Source organism: Herpailurus yagouaroundi, unplaced genomic scaffold, assembly GCF_014898765.1.
Source record: "Herpailurus yagouaroundi ecotype Mexico unplaced genomic scaffold, PumYag 77, whole genome shotgun sequence".
NCBI classification, from domain to species: Eukaryota; Metazoa; Chordata; class Mammalia; order Carnivora; family Felidae; genus Herpailurus; species Herpailurus yagouaroundi.
In genome coordinates this window covers 7,703,334-7,720,924 of record NW_024412388.1, presented here as the reverse complement: position 1 = coordinate 7,720,924, position 17,591 = coordinate 7,703,334, and the positions used below count along the sequence as shown (strand labels likewise).

The following is a 17,591-nucleotide window of genomic DNA, read 5'->3' as shown; positions in this document are numbered from 1 at the left end:
CTGGCCCGCCCCAGCTTCTTCCTCCCCACCTTGGTGCCAGGCCTGTGTGCCTCACTGCGTCCTCATTCCCGAGGCAGGCAGGACAGGTCTGCAGTTCAGTGGTCCTAGGATTCCCAACAGGCCTGATCACTCACCCTGGCCTCTGCCACTTCACCCCCACACACCACCTCTGCCCCCCATACCCCTACAAAGGGCTCAGGGCCCCTGAACCCCAGCAGCGCTTCCCCAGGGTATGGGCACGTATTTTCTCTGCTGCTCTGGCAGCAGAGTCCTCCCTGGGAAGGGAGGGAAGAGTCCTCCCTGGGGCTGCTGCCCAGAGAGGGCTGAGCCCACCCTTCCTCTCTGCAGGTTCTCCGGCAGTCAGCACTGTGGCCATATCCACTGCGCCTACCAGTACCGTGAGCACTACCACTGCCTTGACCCGGAGTGCAACTACCAGGTAGGGCCTTGTGGGCACCAGCCCCGCCCCTGCGGGCTGGCCCATCGGTGGGGGAGCCTCTCGGAAGTGGGACCGGGGTGTTCAGTTCTGCCGAGGCCGCCTGAGCTTAACTCACGCAGACAGAGAACCCAGAAAACTATTAGCCTAACAGGCATTTGATAGGGTCTGGAGCCACCTGCTTCCCTGGGATGATCATTCAAGCTCCCTTCCCTGGGAGCCCCACCCCAGGGCCTCGGCACCTTGTCTGACTCTTCTCGGTGTCCTCCTGCCCCGGCTAGTAGATGATAACGCTGAGGGGCAGAGAGATCGTCATTTATGGTCAAAGCCACCTGTGATAAATGCAGAGCAGGTGAACAAGAGGGAAACGCAGCCTGTGTGCCCAGGGCTGTCCCCTCGTGCTCATCAGGGAGCCCAAGCTGGCGGCACAGCCCATAGGTGACACCGGGCAAAATGAGCTGTCCCCTGTCAGAGCCGCTGCCTTAAGGGCCTGGCCAGATTCATCTCCTCTGCTCCTGGGCGTGAGCGCTGGGAGCCCGGCGGGAGGTCACAGAAGGCCCTGTGGCTCTGGGACTTGGAATTGCTCTGTCTGTGGTCCTCTGTGCTGGCCTGGGCGCCACCCGGCTGCCTCGACCCCAGGCAGGATTATTTCCAGGGAGAGCCAAGTGGGCGGGGGGGGGGGGGCAGGGCTCTGGGCGAGGGGCTGGCCCAGGGCCCCGCCAACTCGTGCTCTCCTGCAGAGGTTCACGAGCAAGCAGGATGTGATCCGGCACTACAACATGCACAAGAAACGCGACAACTCCCTGCAGCACGGCTTCATGCGCTTCAGCCCGCTGGACGACTGCAGCGTCTATTACCACGGCTGCCACCTCAACGGGAAGAGCACCCACTACCACTGCATGCAGGTGCCAGGGGCAGGGCCACCCAGGGGCCGGGGCCTGGCTCGGGGGCAGCGGGGGGGCTGCGGGGGGCAGCAGGCGAGCGCAGGGAGTCCTGGGGGCGCGGGCCCGGGCGGTGTCTGGCAGGGCCAGGGCGGGGCCGTCCCCATGGCCATACTTGGTGCGGGTGAAATTCAGGGAGCTGTTTATACAGACCAGCATTTCTCAGGCTTTAACACCAAGGGGAGCGTTGCAAATGGTTCCTGAGGAGGTTTTTGTTTAATTCTCTGTTTTAATGCCACGCCGAGTCTGGGCTTTTTCAAGGTGTCAGGTCCAGGGGGAGCGACTCGGGGTTGCAAATAGCAGCCGCTGCGCCTCCCCCGGCATTTGTCAGGGGGTTGTTATGGGCTCCGTGGAACAACCTGGGCCAGGAGGAGAGGGGGGCTCTCTCTCCGGGCCCTGAGATGGTGCAGACACTGGCACGGCCCAGCCTTCAAGAGTGCTCAGATTCCACGGGTTTTTACTCAATATGGCAACGCTGCCTGCCTTGGCCCAGCTAGGGTGGGGTGGGGAGGGCCCTGTGCCAGGAAGTGTCCACTGAACGAGTCCCGGGGCCGAAGGTGACTGCCGGGCCCCCAGGCCCAGCCCTGCCCACTGCCAGGGGTTTTCGAGACAGAGCCACGGATTAGGACCCCAAACGCCCCTCGGCGGAACGGGACTCCCACACCTGGCTGTGCCAGGAGGTGCCCGGAGTCCGTGCAGACAACCCAGCCCTCGGCACAACCCAGGCCTGCAGGGCCCGGGGGGGATCTTCACAGGCTCTCCACAGCCCAGCTGGATGTTTACAGGGGCCGAAGCTCCCCTGAGCAGGGGGGTCTGTGGCCAGCAGAACCGCGGCTCTGACCTTGGCCCGGGCGTGCCTGGCCTGGGTCCCCCTGACGGCCATTCTGCCCCTGCAGGTGGGCTGTAACAAGGTGTATACGAGCACGTCAGATGTGATGACCCACGAGAACTTCCACAAGAAGAACACCCAGCTCATCAACGATGGCTTCCAGCGCTTCCGAGCCACCGAGGACTGCGGCACGGCCGACTGCCAGTTCTACGGGCAGAAGACCACGCATTTCCACTGCAGGTGAACGGGGAGCCCACCAGGGAGGCTGCTTGGCCTGGGGGAGGGAGGGGAGGTGGGGAAGTGGGCCCGTGCGGGGCTCGGGGTCCCGCCTCCCGGAGGCCACAGGCACAAGGGTAGGGGGGCCGCCCCGGGGGGTTCTCCGGGTCTACCCCCGGGGCCGAGGCGGAAGCCGGGCAGGACCACCTCCGGGCGCCCCCTCCTCCCCGAGGCCCTGCGACAGCCCCTGCCGTGTCCCGTCCAGGCGCCCCGGCTGCACATTCACCTTCAAGAACAAGTGTGACATCGAGAAGCACAAGAGCTATCACATCAAGGATGACGCGTATGCCAAGGACGGCTTCAAGAAGTTCTACAAGTACGAGGAGTGCAGGTACGAGGGCTGCGTGTACAGCAAGGCCACCAACCACTTCCACTGCATCCGCGCCGGCTGCGGCTTCACCTTCACGTCCACCAGCCAGATGACCTCGCACAAGCGCAAGCACGAGCGCAGGCACGTCCGCTCCTCGGGCGCGCTGGGGCTGCCGTCCTCGCTGCTGGGCGCCAAGGACACGGAGCACGAGGAGTCGAGCAACGACGACCTGGTCGACTTCTCGGCCTTGAGCAGCAAGAACTCCAGCCTGAGCGCCTCCCCGACCAGCCAGCAGTCCTCCGCCTCCCTGGCCGCCGCCGCCGCCGCCGCCGCCGCCGAGGCCACGCCCGGTGCCGCCAAGCCTCCCAACAGCAAGATCTCCGGGCTGCTGTCCCAGGGCCTGCCCGCTTCCATCCCGCTGGCGCTGGCCCTCTCCAACTCAGGCCTGCCCACCGCCGCCCCCTACTTCCCTATCCTTCCGAGCCGGGGCAGCGCCTCCTTGCCCGTGGGTGCCCCCGGCCTCCTGGGTTCCATGTCGTCCGGGGCAGTGGCCTCGGCGGCAGCCGACACACCCACCCTGGCCGCCTCGGGAGCCGGTGACTCTGCCCCGGCCGCCGCCACCTCTGTCCCGGTGCCCCCCGCCTCCATCATGGAGAGGATCTCGGCGAGCAAGGGCCTCATCTCACCCATGATGGCCAGGCTGGCCGCGGCTGCCCTCAAGCCCTCTGCCACCTTTGACCCAGGTGAGCAGGCCGGGCACTGCCCAGGAAACGAGTGGCTTACGGACCCCGGGAGCCCGCCGCCTCAGATTGCAGAGCAGAGTCGGGGGGGTGTTGGAGAGGCGTCTTTCTACTCCTGCACCCACGTCCCCCACGCCCCCAGCCCCCATCTTTGCCTGGTCTCTGCCTCCATCCTGTTTGTTTGCTAATGGGGCCCCCTTGTTCTGGCCTGCCCACCCCACCCGAGGCATCTCTGTTCTCTCATCTGTGAAGTGGGGGCCGTAGGCCTGGCCTCACTGGGAGCCTGTGTGTCCCGGGGCAGCTGGTCCTTACCACTCCACACCCTCCCTCATCGCAAGTCCAGCCGCTGATGAGAGGAGTCCCTGCGCCTCCCTAGGGCCCCCCGTGTCACCTGGAGGGGCATGGGTCCAGCCAAGCAGCAGGTGGCCGCACTTCAGGGATGCTTGGGATTTACACCCGGCCGGCCCCTCGAGGCCGAGGATGACCTTCCAGTGTCTCCCTCTCCGTCAGCGCCGTCTGGCAGAACTTTCTGCCAGAACAGAACTGTTCTGTCCTGTGCTGTCTGGTATGGCAGCCACTAGTCACCTGTGACTGTTGAGTGCCTGAACTTGGCTCTGTGACCAAGGAACCGGATTTTGGTTGGAATCCCTTTAACTTAGTCACACCTGGCCAGCGGCTGCCATGTTGGACAACCCAGCCAGACCTCCCGAGTCCCACCTCTGGCCTCCCTCTGGCTTACCACGGGGAGCGGTTCTCCTTCTCAAGTTTTCTACTCTTTTTAAATGTTTTCTCGGATCTCTGGAATTCTTTGGCTTTCTGTTTACCTGGCCCCTCTCCCTGTTCTCCCCCTTCTCGGTACTTAGCCGAGAACAGTCAGCTGTCACTTTAGCCACTCATTCAGCAACCGCTGTGCTTACTGAGGGCTACGTGCCTTAGCGGTGCTGGAGACACGGCAGGGAAGCAGAGTCCTGCCTGGTGGTACTGATGGGGCAGTGAGGGTAGCCTGATCCCGGGCACGCAGCCAGGAGGCGGCGAAGTCCAGACTTGGACCTCAGCGGTCCGGCTCCTGAACCCGCGTGCCCTACTCTGCTGTGAGACCGTCTCAAGACCAGGCAGGACGGAAGGTCCCTGCGGCCTAGCCCAGGGGTCTGCCCAGGTCTCCTAGAGGGCCTGCCAGTGCTTGGCAAGGGGGCTGGGCCATTTCCCAGGGGACCTTGGGCAAGTGACTTCGGGGAGCTACTATCCTGTCCCGAGTGGGACGTTCCCATCAGCTGGAAGCGTGGAGTGACCCGCCTTCCATTCCCAGGTGTGAGAGGGATGGCAGGATGCCCAGGGGCCTTGTGCCTCTGGCCAGACGCCTGTAGGCCGGGGTGGGCCCCACTTTAGGACCACACTGAGCTCAGGGGCCAGACTGTCAAATTCTTTCTTTTTCATTAGAAAAATCTCCTTCCCCCAAAAGAAAGGTCAAGGGAAGGGGGGGGGGGGGGCGTTTTCCTTTATTTTTTAATCAAATGCCACTTGCTGTCTGTGAAGCAGCTTTCTGTCAGCTGCAGCGCCTTGGGGCAGATTAATATTTCAGCCACTTGGGGATTGTGGAGAAGGGCTCGGTGGACACGTTCCTGTCAGCAACTTTTTTTGCCCCTGCTCTGCTTGGCCTCCCAAATCATCTGCCTACCGAGCTCCAGACTTTCCCCCAATGGCTACACCCCGCCAGCTCCCACCCAGACCCTGGTCCAGCCCAGCCCGGCCACAGTGGGCCTCACATCCCTGCCCTGGACAGCTTGACGGGCGAGGTCACACAGTTTGAACTGCTCTGATTGGTTGTCAGCTCCCATCGCCCTGACACAGCAGATGCCCCTCCTAGGCATGCTCAGTGGAAGGCAGGGCCGTCGCCCCGGCAACAGTGGGCCGGGGACCTGCGGAGGGGCGCAGCTCCCAGTCTAGATCTGCCACTTTCCCTCAGCATTAACAGAGTCTTTAATAAAAGCCTAAGCGGCAGCCCCACAAATTGACTGTGACAGTCGGTGGAGAAAATGAAGGGCCCCCACCCCCGTGCCAGCCCCCTCCCCAGCCTCCCGCCCTTCTCCTCCAGGAGGCCCTGAGCTGGGACAACTTTGACATAATTTTGCAATAATTATCACTTGAAGAATTGCCACACAGGGGTAAGCGTCACAAGCGATCATGTCAGTGGGGAGAATCGCTGACCAGCAGCCAGGGTTCCCCTGGGGCCCCCGGCCCACCCAGCCCACTGCCCTCCCTTCCGGCGGTGGGGGGTTCCGGTCTGTGTCCATAGGAAGCCCGCAGCCCCTCTAACACCATCTTCCCTCCCCTCCCCTGTAGGAAACGGGCAGCAGGCCACCCCCGCCAGGTTCCCCCCGGCCCCGGTGAAGCAGGAGCCCGGTGAGAGCGCTGGCGCCCCGGTTCCCCACGAGGTCTCCCAGGACCGCAGTTTAGACCTGACTGTGAAGGAGCCCAGGTGAGGCGAGGCCAGGCCCCCACCCCACCAGCTCTGCCCCACTGCAGGAGGCTCTTGGGGACAGCGCCCTTGGAGCCAGACCCCACCGAGGCCAGGGGCCAAGCCCTCCCGGTGGGGGGGGGGGGGGTCCTCCTCCAGCCCAGGCAGATGTAGCAGGCGGGGCCGGGGCCTTCGGGATGGGCAGGGAAGGGTGAGTGTCTGGGCTGAGTCCCACGGACGTCTGAGCTAAGGCCCCTTGGTTTGTGTGTTCCAGTAATGAATCAAATGGCCATGCAGTCCCGGCAAACTCGTCTCTTTTATCCTCGCTTATGAATAAGGTAAGAACCATCCATCACACGCCTCCCGCTCCCCCACCCAGAGAAATTAAAGCTATGCTGGGGGGTGGGGGGGAGGTGTTTGTTTTTTAATGTTTTGCCTCTAATAAGATGAGTTTGTACCATTTAAATTTTGAGGCCATTTTTCATCGGATATAATTTCAGAGCCACTGCTTACAAATTAATTTAATGAACTGGCTGAAGAAATATATTCCAGCCTCTGACACCCTTTTCTTCCCTTCAGATGGAGGGCTCCAAAAGCTTTTCCAGAGCCCTCTAACTTCTTTCCCTCTCAGTTATTAATTTTATTTATTTATTTTATATATTTTTTTGTTTGTTTAAAAGGGGGTGGGGGAGGGGCACTAAAGTGGGAGCAAAGCATCAATTTCCACTTTTCGGGTTGAGTAATGGTCTCGGACGCCTTCCACAGAGGTCGCTCCAGAATATTTATTTTAAATAATGCAGGGTCTTTGTAAATTATACATCATCTCAAATATATTTCCCCCCTTCACATGATAAATTTGACTACAGCAAGATTAATTTGGTTACCATACACAAGTGACTGCTGGGGGAGCTGGGCCTGGGCCGGACCTCACGGGTGGGGGTCCCGCAGGGCCCTTGGCAGGGAAGGAGCCTCCCGCCACCCTCTGCCGAGGGCCCTGCGCCCTCTACCTTTCCTCTCTCCTTCCTTGCTCTCCTGCTCTACTTTTCCCTTCTTGGCGGTGGGGGAGGGTGTCACTGGCCCCTGTACCCCCTCGTTCCTTCATGTTGGGGCCCCACACCCCATGTGGGTCAAGCTTTCACACAGGCTCCCCTTCGCCACTCCCCCTCCTGGCCCAGTAGCCCTGAGCCATCTTGATCTCACCCCCTGAGCCTCCCTCCCTCCCTCTCTGCTCCTCTTTTGTGTGCCTTCTCTTGTTCTCAAGGAATTCATAGGGGTTAACCCCCCCCCCTCCGCACTTCTTTTGAAAACCTGGCAGGAAAATAACCAGGGAGCCACAAAGTCTGGGGAAAGCTGGTCTGGTGTGTGCCCAGAGTCCCGGCCTTAGCTTGAGTGATGGATCTTAGCACCACGGGGTTTGTGTGGAGGAGCCGTGGCATCTCCACGTTGCCTTGGGCAGCACCATTCAGAGCGGACTCGGCTGTGGCCAGAGCTGTGCAGGGCCAGGCGCCCTCTCCTCTCCACTGCTCTAGTGCATTGCAAGAGGCCCAGGCGGCCCAGAGCCGCTGCTGCTCCCACGGCGGCCAGCCAGTCCCAAGCACCGGCCCTGTTCTCTTTGCAGATGTCTCAGGGCAACCCCAACCTTGGCAGCCTGTTGAACATCAAGACAGAAGCGGAGGGCAGCCCCGCCGTGGAGTCCTCGCCCTTCCTGGGCAAGGCTGTGAAGGCGTTGGTTCAGGAGAAGCTGTCCGAGCCCTGGAAGGTGTACCTTCGAAGGTGAGGGGCTCCCTGGCACAGCAAAGGAGCAGGAAGGGCCACGCCCACCCGTCGTGGTGGCCAGTGCCCCAGGGTCTCCTCTGACCGCTGCTTCCTCTGGCCAGGTTTGGCACCAAGGACTTCTGTGACGCCCAGTGTGACTTCCTTCACAAGGCACACTTCCACTGCGTGGTGGAGGAGTGCGGCGCGCTTTTCAGCACCCTGGACGGGGCCATCAAGCATGCCAAGTGAGTGGGGGTCCCCAGGGCACGTGGAAACCCAGCCCCTTTCATTCCAGCCTGGCTCCAGGCTGCGTGGGGTTGGGGGCTGCCTGGGTCTCTAGCTGCCTTCCAGGCAGGCGCCGTATGCTGCTCGCACCGAAACTCAGAAGCTGAGCTAGTTTCTTAGAAGGTACTGCCTGAAAAAGGCAGGCTTCCCCATCCTTCCACCTGCTCAGCCGCCTGGTGGGGTCCTCTGAGCCTGTCCAGGCTCCACCTAGAGACCCTGAGCAGCTGTTTCTGCCCACCCCCCACGCCCCTCCCCCACCAGTGTGGCCAGCAGCTCTATCACAGATGTTCCCTGCAGAGCCAGCTGGAAAGACCCCACTCTGACCCAGGCAGAGACCTTAGATGAAGGCCTTTTCCAAGCCACAGTATTGCATTTGTAGATTTTCTTTGACCTAAAAATAATGAAATTAATTTGCAAACCCACTGAGCTGAAAAGCAGCAGGCCAGCCGCCTCTTGTAATTGAACCCAGAACTTGCAGACATTTAACACAGACCTTGGCTACTGCCGGGCCCCAGCTCAGGCTCCACTCACTGCTCAGGCAGCCGTTAGTCTGCAGAAGAGCCATCTTTGAGGGCCGAGCGAGACCCACCTTTAATTCTCAGAGCAGATTCTGGAAGCACAGATTCATGCCCCCTGCTGTCCCTGTCCCCTGCTCTGTGTAGGAAGGAGCTAGGGACAGACACAGCAGGAAGATCACAGGAAGACATAGCTAGGGCTGAGCCAGGAGCCCAAGTTCAGAACCAGAGGACACAGCAGTTCTCAGTCCTTCCCTCCTGGTGGCATCACACCTGCTGCTGGGGACTATGTAGGGACACTGGGCCCCTAGGCTCATGATGGGGTAACATCCAGGGAAAGGCTACCTGCGCAGGGCCCTCTTCCTCCCCACTGAGCCACTGTTTCTGCCTGTTGCAGCTTCCACTTCCGGACGGAGGGAGGAGCAGTGAAGGGAAACGCAGAGGCTCCCTTCCCCACCTCGGCTGCGGAGACCAAACCTGCCTTGGCCCCCTCGTCCCCTCCAGCGCCTCCTGTCACCACAGCCTCTCTGGAGGGTCCCACTCCCAGCCCGGCTGCCGTGCCCTCCACCCCCACGCTGCTCGCCTGGAAGCAGCTGGCTTCCACCATACCCCAGATGCCTCAGATTCCAGCGTCAGTGCCTCACCTGCCCACTTCGCCCTTGGCAACGACTTCTCTAGAAAACGCCAAGCCCCAGGTCAAACCCGGATTCCTCCAGTTCCAGGAGAAGTGAGTCCCTCGATGAGCCGGGAGTCCCGTGTCCCCCGCGTGTCTCGGGAGTAGGTGCTAGCAAGGGCAGCCAAGGAGGTGCTGCTCCTAACCCTGCAGTGAGCCCGGGCTGTCCCCAGCCTCTCTGGGACACGGTCATCGGACGCTGTCCTTCTAGCCAAAGAAGCTGCTGCTCTGGCCTCACTGCCTGCTCCCCAAGCAGGCAGCCGGGGTGGGAGAAGGTGGTGGTGGTAGGGGCCGCTGTTCCAGAGGGGCAGCGTTGGCACTGTGAGGACCAGCTTAGGTGGGCCGGGAGTGCTGGGCCTCGCCTGGCAAGGAAGGCTGCATCTCACTCTGGGCCTTGCACCCATGGATAAGTCTCTGCAGAGCAAGCGAAGTCATGGGTGGGGGGCGAGGGGGCTAGGCCTCCACTCCAGGCCCACACCCGTCTGCACAGTGGTCTGAGCTCTCAGGGGTGGAAGGGACCTTCCTCACTGGATGGTGGTGGCGCCTTGCGGCGAGAACGGTGACTCTGTATCGTTATGTGTGCGGCTTCCTGTTCTCAATAAAAGTAATAAATTGGATGTGAACGTGTACCGCCTGAGTGGCAGCTGTCCCCCCTCTCTGGGCACCTGGGGCTGGGCCTCTGGCATGGAAGGGGACCTGCGTTCCTCTCCGTCCCTCCCCGAGCTTCCCTTGTTCCGTTCCGCCTCCCCACGGCGGCAGCGCTCTTAGTCTCCCCAGCGCGGTCGGATTCCCACCCCGGGGCCACCGTGGCGGCAGCTGTGGCACCAGCCAGGGCAGAAGGCCGGGGCATGGCGTCCTCCACACCTGTCTGCAGCCCAGGAGGCAGGCCGTGGGGCAGGGCTGCCGCTCACGGCATGGGGGCTCAGCCCAGCACCCCCCACCCCCCACCCCCGAGCCCCACCACTCAGGCGGCCGGTGAGGTTCTCTGAGTGGGCGGGAGCCCTCAGCCCCGAGGTGACCCTGGGGGCCCCGGCAGCTGTGCGCCTCAGCGGGACCTGACACCAGGCGCACACTCCCCCTGGCCAGGGCCCCGAGGGAGCAGAGCTTCCGGGTAGGGCTGCCCACCCATCTGCACCCTGTCAGTCAGCCACACCCAGGGCAGTGCCTGTGCCACGCCAGCCAGGCCCTCACTGGCGCCCCGCCAGGGCTGGCAACGCCATCTCTCATTTTCACATCCAAGAGGTTATTGCAGCCGCCTTATCTATAATCCTGAGGTGTGGCCATGGAAACTACGTGTCCCAGCATGCAATGCTCTGGGCAGGCTGCACACCGCAACCCTTTCTGCACCAGCCGAGCTCCAAAAAGAAGGCAGGAAAGCTTGCTGGGATCTGTAGTCTCCTCTGGCCGAGGCCACTTGTTGAGCAGGAAGGCAGCCCCGGGGGCCATTCCTCTGGGCCACACCGCAGGGGATTAGGGAGCAGAACTCCAACTCGACCAATGTCAGGATGTCGGCGGGGAGGGCTCTGGGAACGCCAATGACCTTCTGGGCTGTGGTTTCCTTCCAGCGATCCTTGCCTCGCCACGGACTGCAAGTACGCCAACAAGTTCCACTTCCACTGTCTCTTCGGGAACTGCAAGTACGTCTGCAAAACCTCCGGCAAGGCTGAGTCCCACTGCCTGGACCACATCAACCCCAACAACAACCTGGTGAACGTGCGAGACCAGTTTGCGTACTACTCACTTCAGTGTCTCTGTCCCAACCAGGTCAGCCCCGGGGACAGGTGCGGGCGGGGGCCTGGGGCCCTGGGTGGGGGGCAGGGAGGCACGGGGCCCGGGGTTGGCTCCTCCCGGCAGGGAGTCATTACGTCTCTCACGCCCGTTTTGAATTGGCCTCGTCCAGACTCTGGAAAGGGCACTGTCTTGCCCCTGGGCCCCTGGAGGCCCCTGGGCAGGGGTCCAGATTGGTGCTCAGTTGGTGACGTCTGTCATTTCATCCCAACTCTCTGTGCACTTGGCATCATTCTGCCCATCCTGGAACTATGCTCCCTTTCCCCAGAGGCCTAGAATTTTAAAATAGGCCCATTGGACAGCTAGAGATTGAACTGTCCGTGCCCCAGAAAGGAAGGGCAGATCAAGTTCACCATAAAGGCCTACCCCAAGACTGGTAGGGGCTGTTTGGCAGAGTGCCTTGAGAAGGAGTCTGATCCTAGAGCTGGGCCTTCCAGAGAAGAGTGCTAGGCCAGATTAGTGATGTCTGCCTAAGGCCAAGCCTCCAGAGAGGAGTGCTAGGATAGATTAGTGATGTCTGCTCTGGGTGTGGAATTAGAAATGGGTGGCACGATTACCAGGTAGGATGTTTTGGTCAGATTCCAAAAGGGACATACCGCTTTTTAACACGCGAAAGGCCTACACCCGGTTGTGTTTTCTGATTTGAGCACGGAAGAACAAAGGGCCTGCCACTCCCAGAGCCATGGGCCCGGTGGGAGCTCAGAGAAGTGGTCAGCCTGGCCCTGACCCTCCCGTCCCTCCCTGCAGCACTGCGAGTTCCGGATGCGTGGACACTACCACTGCCTCCGGACCGGCTGCTACTTTGTGACCAACATCACCACCAAGTTGCCGTGGCACATAAAGAAGCACGAGAAAGCCGAGCGGCGGGCAGCCAACGGATTCAAGTACTTTACCAAGCGCGAGGAGTGTGGCAGGCTAGGTACTGAGGGCCGCGGTTGGGGGGAGAGACTTGCAGCAGGTGACAAGGTTGTGGCTCTGGTGGCCCCGGCCGCCTCTCCTGGTACCCACCTCTTGTCCCTGCACGTCAGACTCTGTGTTGTGTTAAAAATGCCACTGATGTCACAGGCCAGGCATCATCAAACAGGGGAAACTGTCAAAACACGGAGAGCCCAGGAATAGGGGTGTGAGTGACTCAGAGCACTCCGCCTACATCCGGGGAAAATGCCTGGGGCCTCGTCATCAGAGTCAGGCCTTGGACTCGGTGCTCTTTCCCGTTCTCTCAAGAGGGAGTGCGGATAACATAGGAGCCCCTGATGTTCCTCACTCTGGGATCTCTTTCCATGGCTCTAACTGCAAGGGCTTTTCCAGAACGGCCCCTGGTTTGTTTGCTCATTCAGCAGATACCTATCGAGGAAGAGCGGTGTGCAGGGCTCCGTGCTGTTATGGGAGGTGGTGGGGGTGGTGGCAGCTCAGGGTTTTGAGTGTCTTCTCTGGCCAGCACCGTGCTTGGCAGTGGGGGTCTGGTAGGACAAGCATGTGCACTGTGGATCGGCCCAGAGCATCTGTGACCTGGGGTGACCCAGAAGGAGGTGGCCATGGGGCTGGGAAGGAGGCCACAGATGGCCCTGAACTTCGAAGCAGATGCCAGGGAGCTGAGTCTGCTGTTGAGAGCTGGGCCCTCGTCAGGGAAGCCGCCCGGAGCCCTGGACCCGACCGGGGCCTCCCGAGTAGCTCCCTGGCCCCAGCGTGCCCTGAGGATGCCTTTGGGCAGGGGGCAGACCCCACCCACCTGCCTCAGGATGGAGCCACACGTTCACAGGCCTGCAGATGTGGGGTAGGGATCTGCCAGGAAAAAACTGGAAACTGGAAGGCAGGTGGCAGCTAGGCAGGCCGGGCACAGACAGCTGGGCCGCAGGCCAGGCCTGTTGTGACTCAGGTGGTCATAGCAGCAGGGCCTTGGGGGAGCAGAGGTGGGGCCGTTGGCTGCCGCAGACTGACCCTTCTTCCACAGGGGCAGGGTGAGATACTCAGCGACTGCCAGAAAAGACAGGAAACAAACCTTTCTTTCGAGTATTAATTCAAAAAGAATTCGTGGCCTGGGAGAGGGTTGGTAACCATGGCAACAGATGTCAACATTTGGTGGCCTGTGCCGTCCTTGGGCTCAGTTTCCGGGGGTCAGGGTATTCCGTAGTTGTCGGTATTTACTCAGCTTCGGGTGTTTTTGGTGGTAGTTGGGGCCAAACAAAGCTGGGGGATGATATAAGACACCTGGCCAGCCCCGGCGCCATGGCAACGGGCAGGCCTTCACCTGCCCTTTGCTGACACTGTTGCAGTCTTGCCCGCTGTTTGTTCTCAGCCCAGAGCGAAGCCGAGGTGGGTGGGGGCGGGGCAGAGGTCCCCACAGGTCTGGGGGCAGGCACCGGGGCTCCCCAGAGATGTGGAGACAGGTGGCTTGCCGGGAGGGGGCCGACCTGGTGGACGGGTCATTAGGGTCTCTCGCCCAGAAACCCCGGGACCTCTCAGCGAGAGGGGGCAGGGGATGGGGCCCAGCCTCGCCACTGTCACCCGCCTCCACGCCAGGCCAGAGGAGAGGGTGGGCCCAGGCCCTGGCCAGCCGGAGAGCCTAGGACCTCCTCCCCCGGGGGTGGGGTGGATACAAGCCCTCCTCAGAGGAATGCCACCACGGGGCACGTGTCCCCTCCCCAGACACCATCTGCCCGTTGGCCACACTCCCCTGAGCCCAGGAGGCACGGTGGGTGCTGTGCGCACCGGCCGGGGGAAGCTCACGGCCGGCGGGGCTGTGTCCGCAGGCTGCAAGTACAACCAGGTGAACAGCCACTTCCACTGCATCCGGGAGGGCTGCCAGTTCTCCTTCCTCCTCAAGCACCAGATGACCTCCCACGCCCGGAAGCACATGCGGAGGATGCTGGGCAAGAACTTCGATCGCGTGCCCCCCTCCCAGGTGAGCGCCCGGGGTGCCCAGCAGGCGTCGGTGCGTCCCGCCCGGAGGGACAGCCTGCCTGCCCCCCCTGTGGGCGGCGTGGCCCCCGCCCAGCTTCCTCAGGGTGCCCCTTCTTCTTTCAGGGCCCCCCGAGCCTGATGGACACGGAGACCGATGAGTACATGGATTACACGGGCTGCAGCCCGGGCGCCGTGTCCTCTGAGTCGCCCACCATGGACCGGAGCTGCTCCAGCACCCCCGTGGGCAACGAGAGCACGGCGGCAGGTGAGCACACGGCCGGGCAGCGCGGCGACAGCGCGAGCAGCGGGCCAGGAGGAGACCTCGGGGGCCGGGAGCTTCCGGCCCAAGGCACCGCAGGGTCCATCGTAGGGTTCGTGGTCACGTGGCCTCAAAGGAGGACAGAGCCAGCCTTCGTGTGCGGTAGGGCCGGCTGGTCTGGGGGACACAGGTCACTGAGGCCCCCTCCTGCCCGCACTCAGCCCTTGGCTTCGGCTTCCAGGAGAGGAGCTGGGCTCGTCCTCAAGGGCAGGGGGGCCGGGGACCTGCCAGGGCCCGGGTCCCGGGCACGCGGCCTTCCTCCTGGCCCTTCTGCCATCGTCCTGAAGCTCAGTCCCTGGACCCCAAACTGGGGTCGCACCAGGGCCGGGCTCTGCCGCAGGCCCTCTCTGAGCCCACCACGGCCTCTCCCTGCGCAGCCTCCCCTCCCGTTCTCTCCTCCTCCTGCCACCTCCTTCCCCACTTTTCTCTCGTGGCGCCTCTCTGCTCGTCATCTGTCCACATGTTTTCATATCATACTTGCTTCTGCCATCGGGTTTCTCATTTTGGTTCTTTTTTGTTTGTTTTTTCTTTGTTTTGGTTTTCTTTTTTTTTTTTTTTTTTTTTTTTTTTTTTGCTTTTCTCCACCCTCTCCAGGCTGCCCGGCTCCTCCTCCTCCTCCTCTTCCTCCTCCTGCTGCCGCTGGCGACGAGGCTGCCTGTGTGGCTCCACAGCCCCCACTGACCCCATCCTTCTCAGCGGCCGTGCTCCGGGCGCCCCTCCCCTCCCTCCCATGCCTCTTTTCTCCGCCCTGTCTCTCATACTCTCTGCTCAGTGCCACTCTCGGAGCCACCCGGGGCCTGGGCCACCCGGTCGGCAGCCTGCCCCGCCTCCCGCCCGCCACAGCCACCGCAACTCCAGTAAAAAGTGACGTCCCCCTAGTTCAGGATGCTGCAGGTAACTCGCACATGCCTTCTTGCCAGTGTGTGTCACCTCCGCTGACCCTCCAGGCCATGGTCCGGGACCTGACCTTTTCCTGTGACCTGCTGGGGCGAGGACAGGGCCACCCTGCGTCCCTCACAGCCCAGCACCCCCCAAAACCAGAGAGCCCTGTCTCTGTCCCGAGGACAGCTCCTCTGGACTCCTGCTCAGCATTGGGTCCAGGCAGGGCCCTGACACCAGCCTGACCCCCTCCCAGCCCTGGAGCCAAGCAGGAAGAGGGAGTCCCTGTGGCTCAGGCCCCAGGCAGTGCTCAATGGCAGGGGTGCCTCCGTTCCCACCCCACCTCCCACCCCTGCATATCCGATGCCCCGCAGGGCTGGGACCCGCCAGCCCCTCTCCTCTGCTGTGGCCATCACCGCAGCCCTGCACCTTCCTTCACTCATTTTTGCCTCACGTTCTGCTGAGTGCCAGGCCAGTGCTGTGCCAGAGAGGCAGAAGGTCTCCCTTCTGGAATTCTACCTGTGGAAGGCTGTCACTGCCATAACCACACTGAGCCCTGTGCCCTCAGACCCAAAGCAGCCGCTTCTCACTCACCTGGATCTCCAGGCCCCACACCCTCCCTTGTCCTGCGCCACGCACCCCCACACCGTCGCCGCCCTTGGTTTCTCTTCGCCTGCCAAGGTGGGGGGTGACTGGGTCCATTCCCTAAATGGACGACGCGGCACAGTGGTGCCGTGGAGGCCGGATATTCTAGGCAGGTTTGGGGCAGGCTGAGCAGGTCAGCCACATGGGAGAAGCCTGAATACCCACCCTTGACCCTGGGTAGGGCCAGCCCCTGAAGGTTTCTCTCTCATTCCTAGGGTGTGAGGCCGGGAATGCCAGGGTTGTTGTCCCTCCCCCAGCTGCCTGCGCAGTGCCAGGGGCTGCTGTCCCCTCACGCCACAGCAGCAGGGCCACTCTCAACCAGGCAGCCCTGGCCGTGAGCCATCCGAAGTCCAGGGCGCTGTTGGGTCCAGTTGGGAGGGCACAGGTGGGAACCCGTCTGCCGGCTGAGCCCCTGCTCCAGCCCCGGCCCCTCAGAAGAGCTGCCCTCTTCTGGCTTACTGGGGGCAGAAGACCCCCACGAGACTTGAAAGAATCTTCCGGCACCAAAGGGAAGGTGTCCCTCAGGGCAGGGCGTTACGGCTCCAAACAGCCCCAGGGCGCTGGGCATCCCTGCGGGAAGTAGGTAGGTCCCCTGTGCAGACAGGTGGGCAGCCGGGAGACTGGTTAGCCGGCCGGGAGAAGGAGCCCGCCTGTCCCTCATTAGAGGCGGGTTCGCGATGGCATCCTGGCGTCCGTCCAAGCTGGGTAATTACACTCTGCCGACCTAGATTCCCCCTTCAGCTTCAATTAGCGCCAGGACGCGTCCTCGCTTCCCACCCAAACTGGCCAGGAAGCGGCCACCACATCCCCCGGGTTGCTTGCTCTGCCGCACGAGGGGCGGATGCCTGTGTGGTCGTCCTGCAGACAAGACAGGGGATGACGCAAGGGGAAGCCTGGGGGCTCCCTGGTTCTTCGGGGGAGGGGGAGAGGCCCCCAAAGTCTGGGGAAGCCGACCCCCAGCGCTGCCCTCCGGCCACCATGCGGAACCGGGGACCCTGCGTGGGTGTGAAAGGCTCCCCGGCACGCGCTGACCTCCCCCGGCCCCTCCGCAGGGAACACCATCTCCATGCCCACAGCCTCCGGGGCCAAAAAGCGCTTCTGGATCATCGAGGACATGTCGCCGTTCGGCAAGCGGCGCAAGACGGCCTCCTCGCGGAAAATGCTGGACGAGGGCATGATGCTGGAGGGCTTCCGGCGCTTCGACCTCTACGAGGACTGCAGGGACCCGACCTGCCAGTTCTCGCTCAAGGTCACGCACTACCACTGCACGCGGGAGAACTGTGGCTACAAGTTCTGCGGACGCACGCACATGTACAAGCACGCGCAGCACCATGACCGCGTGGACAACCTCGTGCTGGACGACTTCAAGCGCTTCAAGGCCTCGCTCAGCTGCCACTTCGCCGACTGCCCCTTCTCCGGCTCCAGCACGCACTTCCACTGCCTGCGCTGCCGCTTCCGCTGCACCGACAGCACCAAGGTGACGGCGCACCGCAAGCACCACGGCAAGCAGGACGTGATCAGCGCGGCAGGCTTCTGCCAGTTCAGCTCGAGCGCCGACTGCGCCGTGCCCGACTGCAAGTACAAGCTCAAGTGCTCGCACTTCCACTGCACCTACCCGGGCTGCCGCCACACGGTCGTGGGCATGTCGCAGATGGACTCGCACAAGCGCAAGCACGACAAGCAGGAGCGCGGCGAGCCACCCGCCGCGTCCCCGGGCCCCGCCGTCGGCCTGGACAGCGCGCTGTCGCTGGGCACCGAGCCCGGGGCCCCCCTGCTCTTCCTCTCGCCCGCCGCCGCCGCTTCCGCGGGCCTGGGGCTGGGGCCGGGCGATGCGGGCGACCCCG

At 62.6% G+C, this 17,591-nt stretch overlaps 1 protein-coding gene across 1 annotated transcript in view; it reads left to right on the top strand.

The window, feature by feature from the left end:
- Positions 1–17,591, top strand: part of CASZ1 (castor zinc finger 1) — a 62,668-nt gene that overhangs the window by 41,801 nt on the left and 3,276 nt on the right. Inside the window, exons 6-19 of the mRNA XM_040471513.1 lie at positions 349–439; positions 1,177–1,341; positions 2,274–2,446; positions 2,688–3,535; positions 5,873–6,008; positions 6,262–6,325; positions 7,606–7,760; positions 7,865–7,987; positions 8,940–9,269; positions 10,781–10,979; positions 11,751–11,922; positions 13,754–13,905; positions 14,028–14,169; positions 16,800–17,578. Of these exons, the coding sequence (XP_040327447.1) occupies positions 349–439; positions 1,177–1,341; positions 2,274–2,446; positions 2,688–3,535; positions 5,873–6,008; positions 6,262–6,325; positions 7,606–7,760; positions 7,865–7,987; positions 8,940–9,269; positions 10,781–10,979; positions 11,751–11,922; positions 13,754–13,905; positions 14,028–14,169; positions 16,800–17,578 (3,529 nt within the window). The remainder of the gene's footprint in view (positions 1–348; positions 440–1,176; positions 1,342–2,273; positions 2,447–2,687; positions 3,536–5,872; positions 6,009–6,261; positions 6,326–7,605; positions 7,761–7,864; positions 7,988–8,939; positions 9,270–10,780; positions 10,980–11,750; positions 11,923–13,753; positions 13,906–14,027; positions 14,170–16,799; positions 17,579–17,591) is intronic.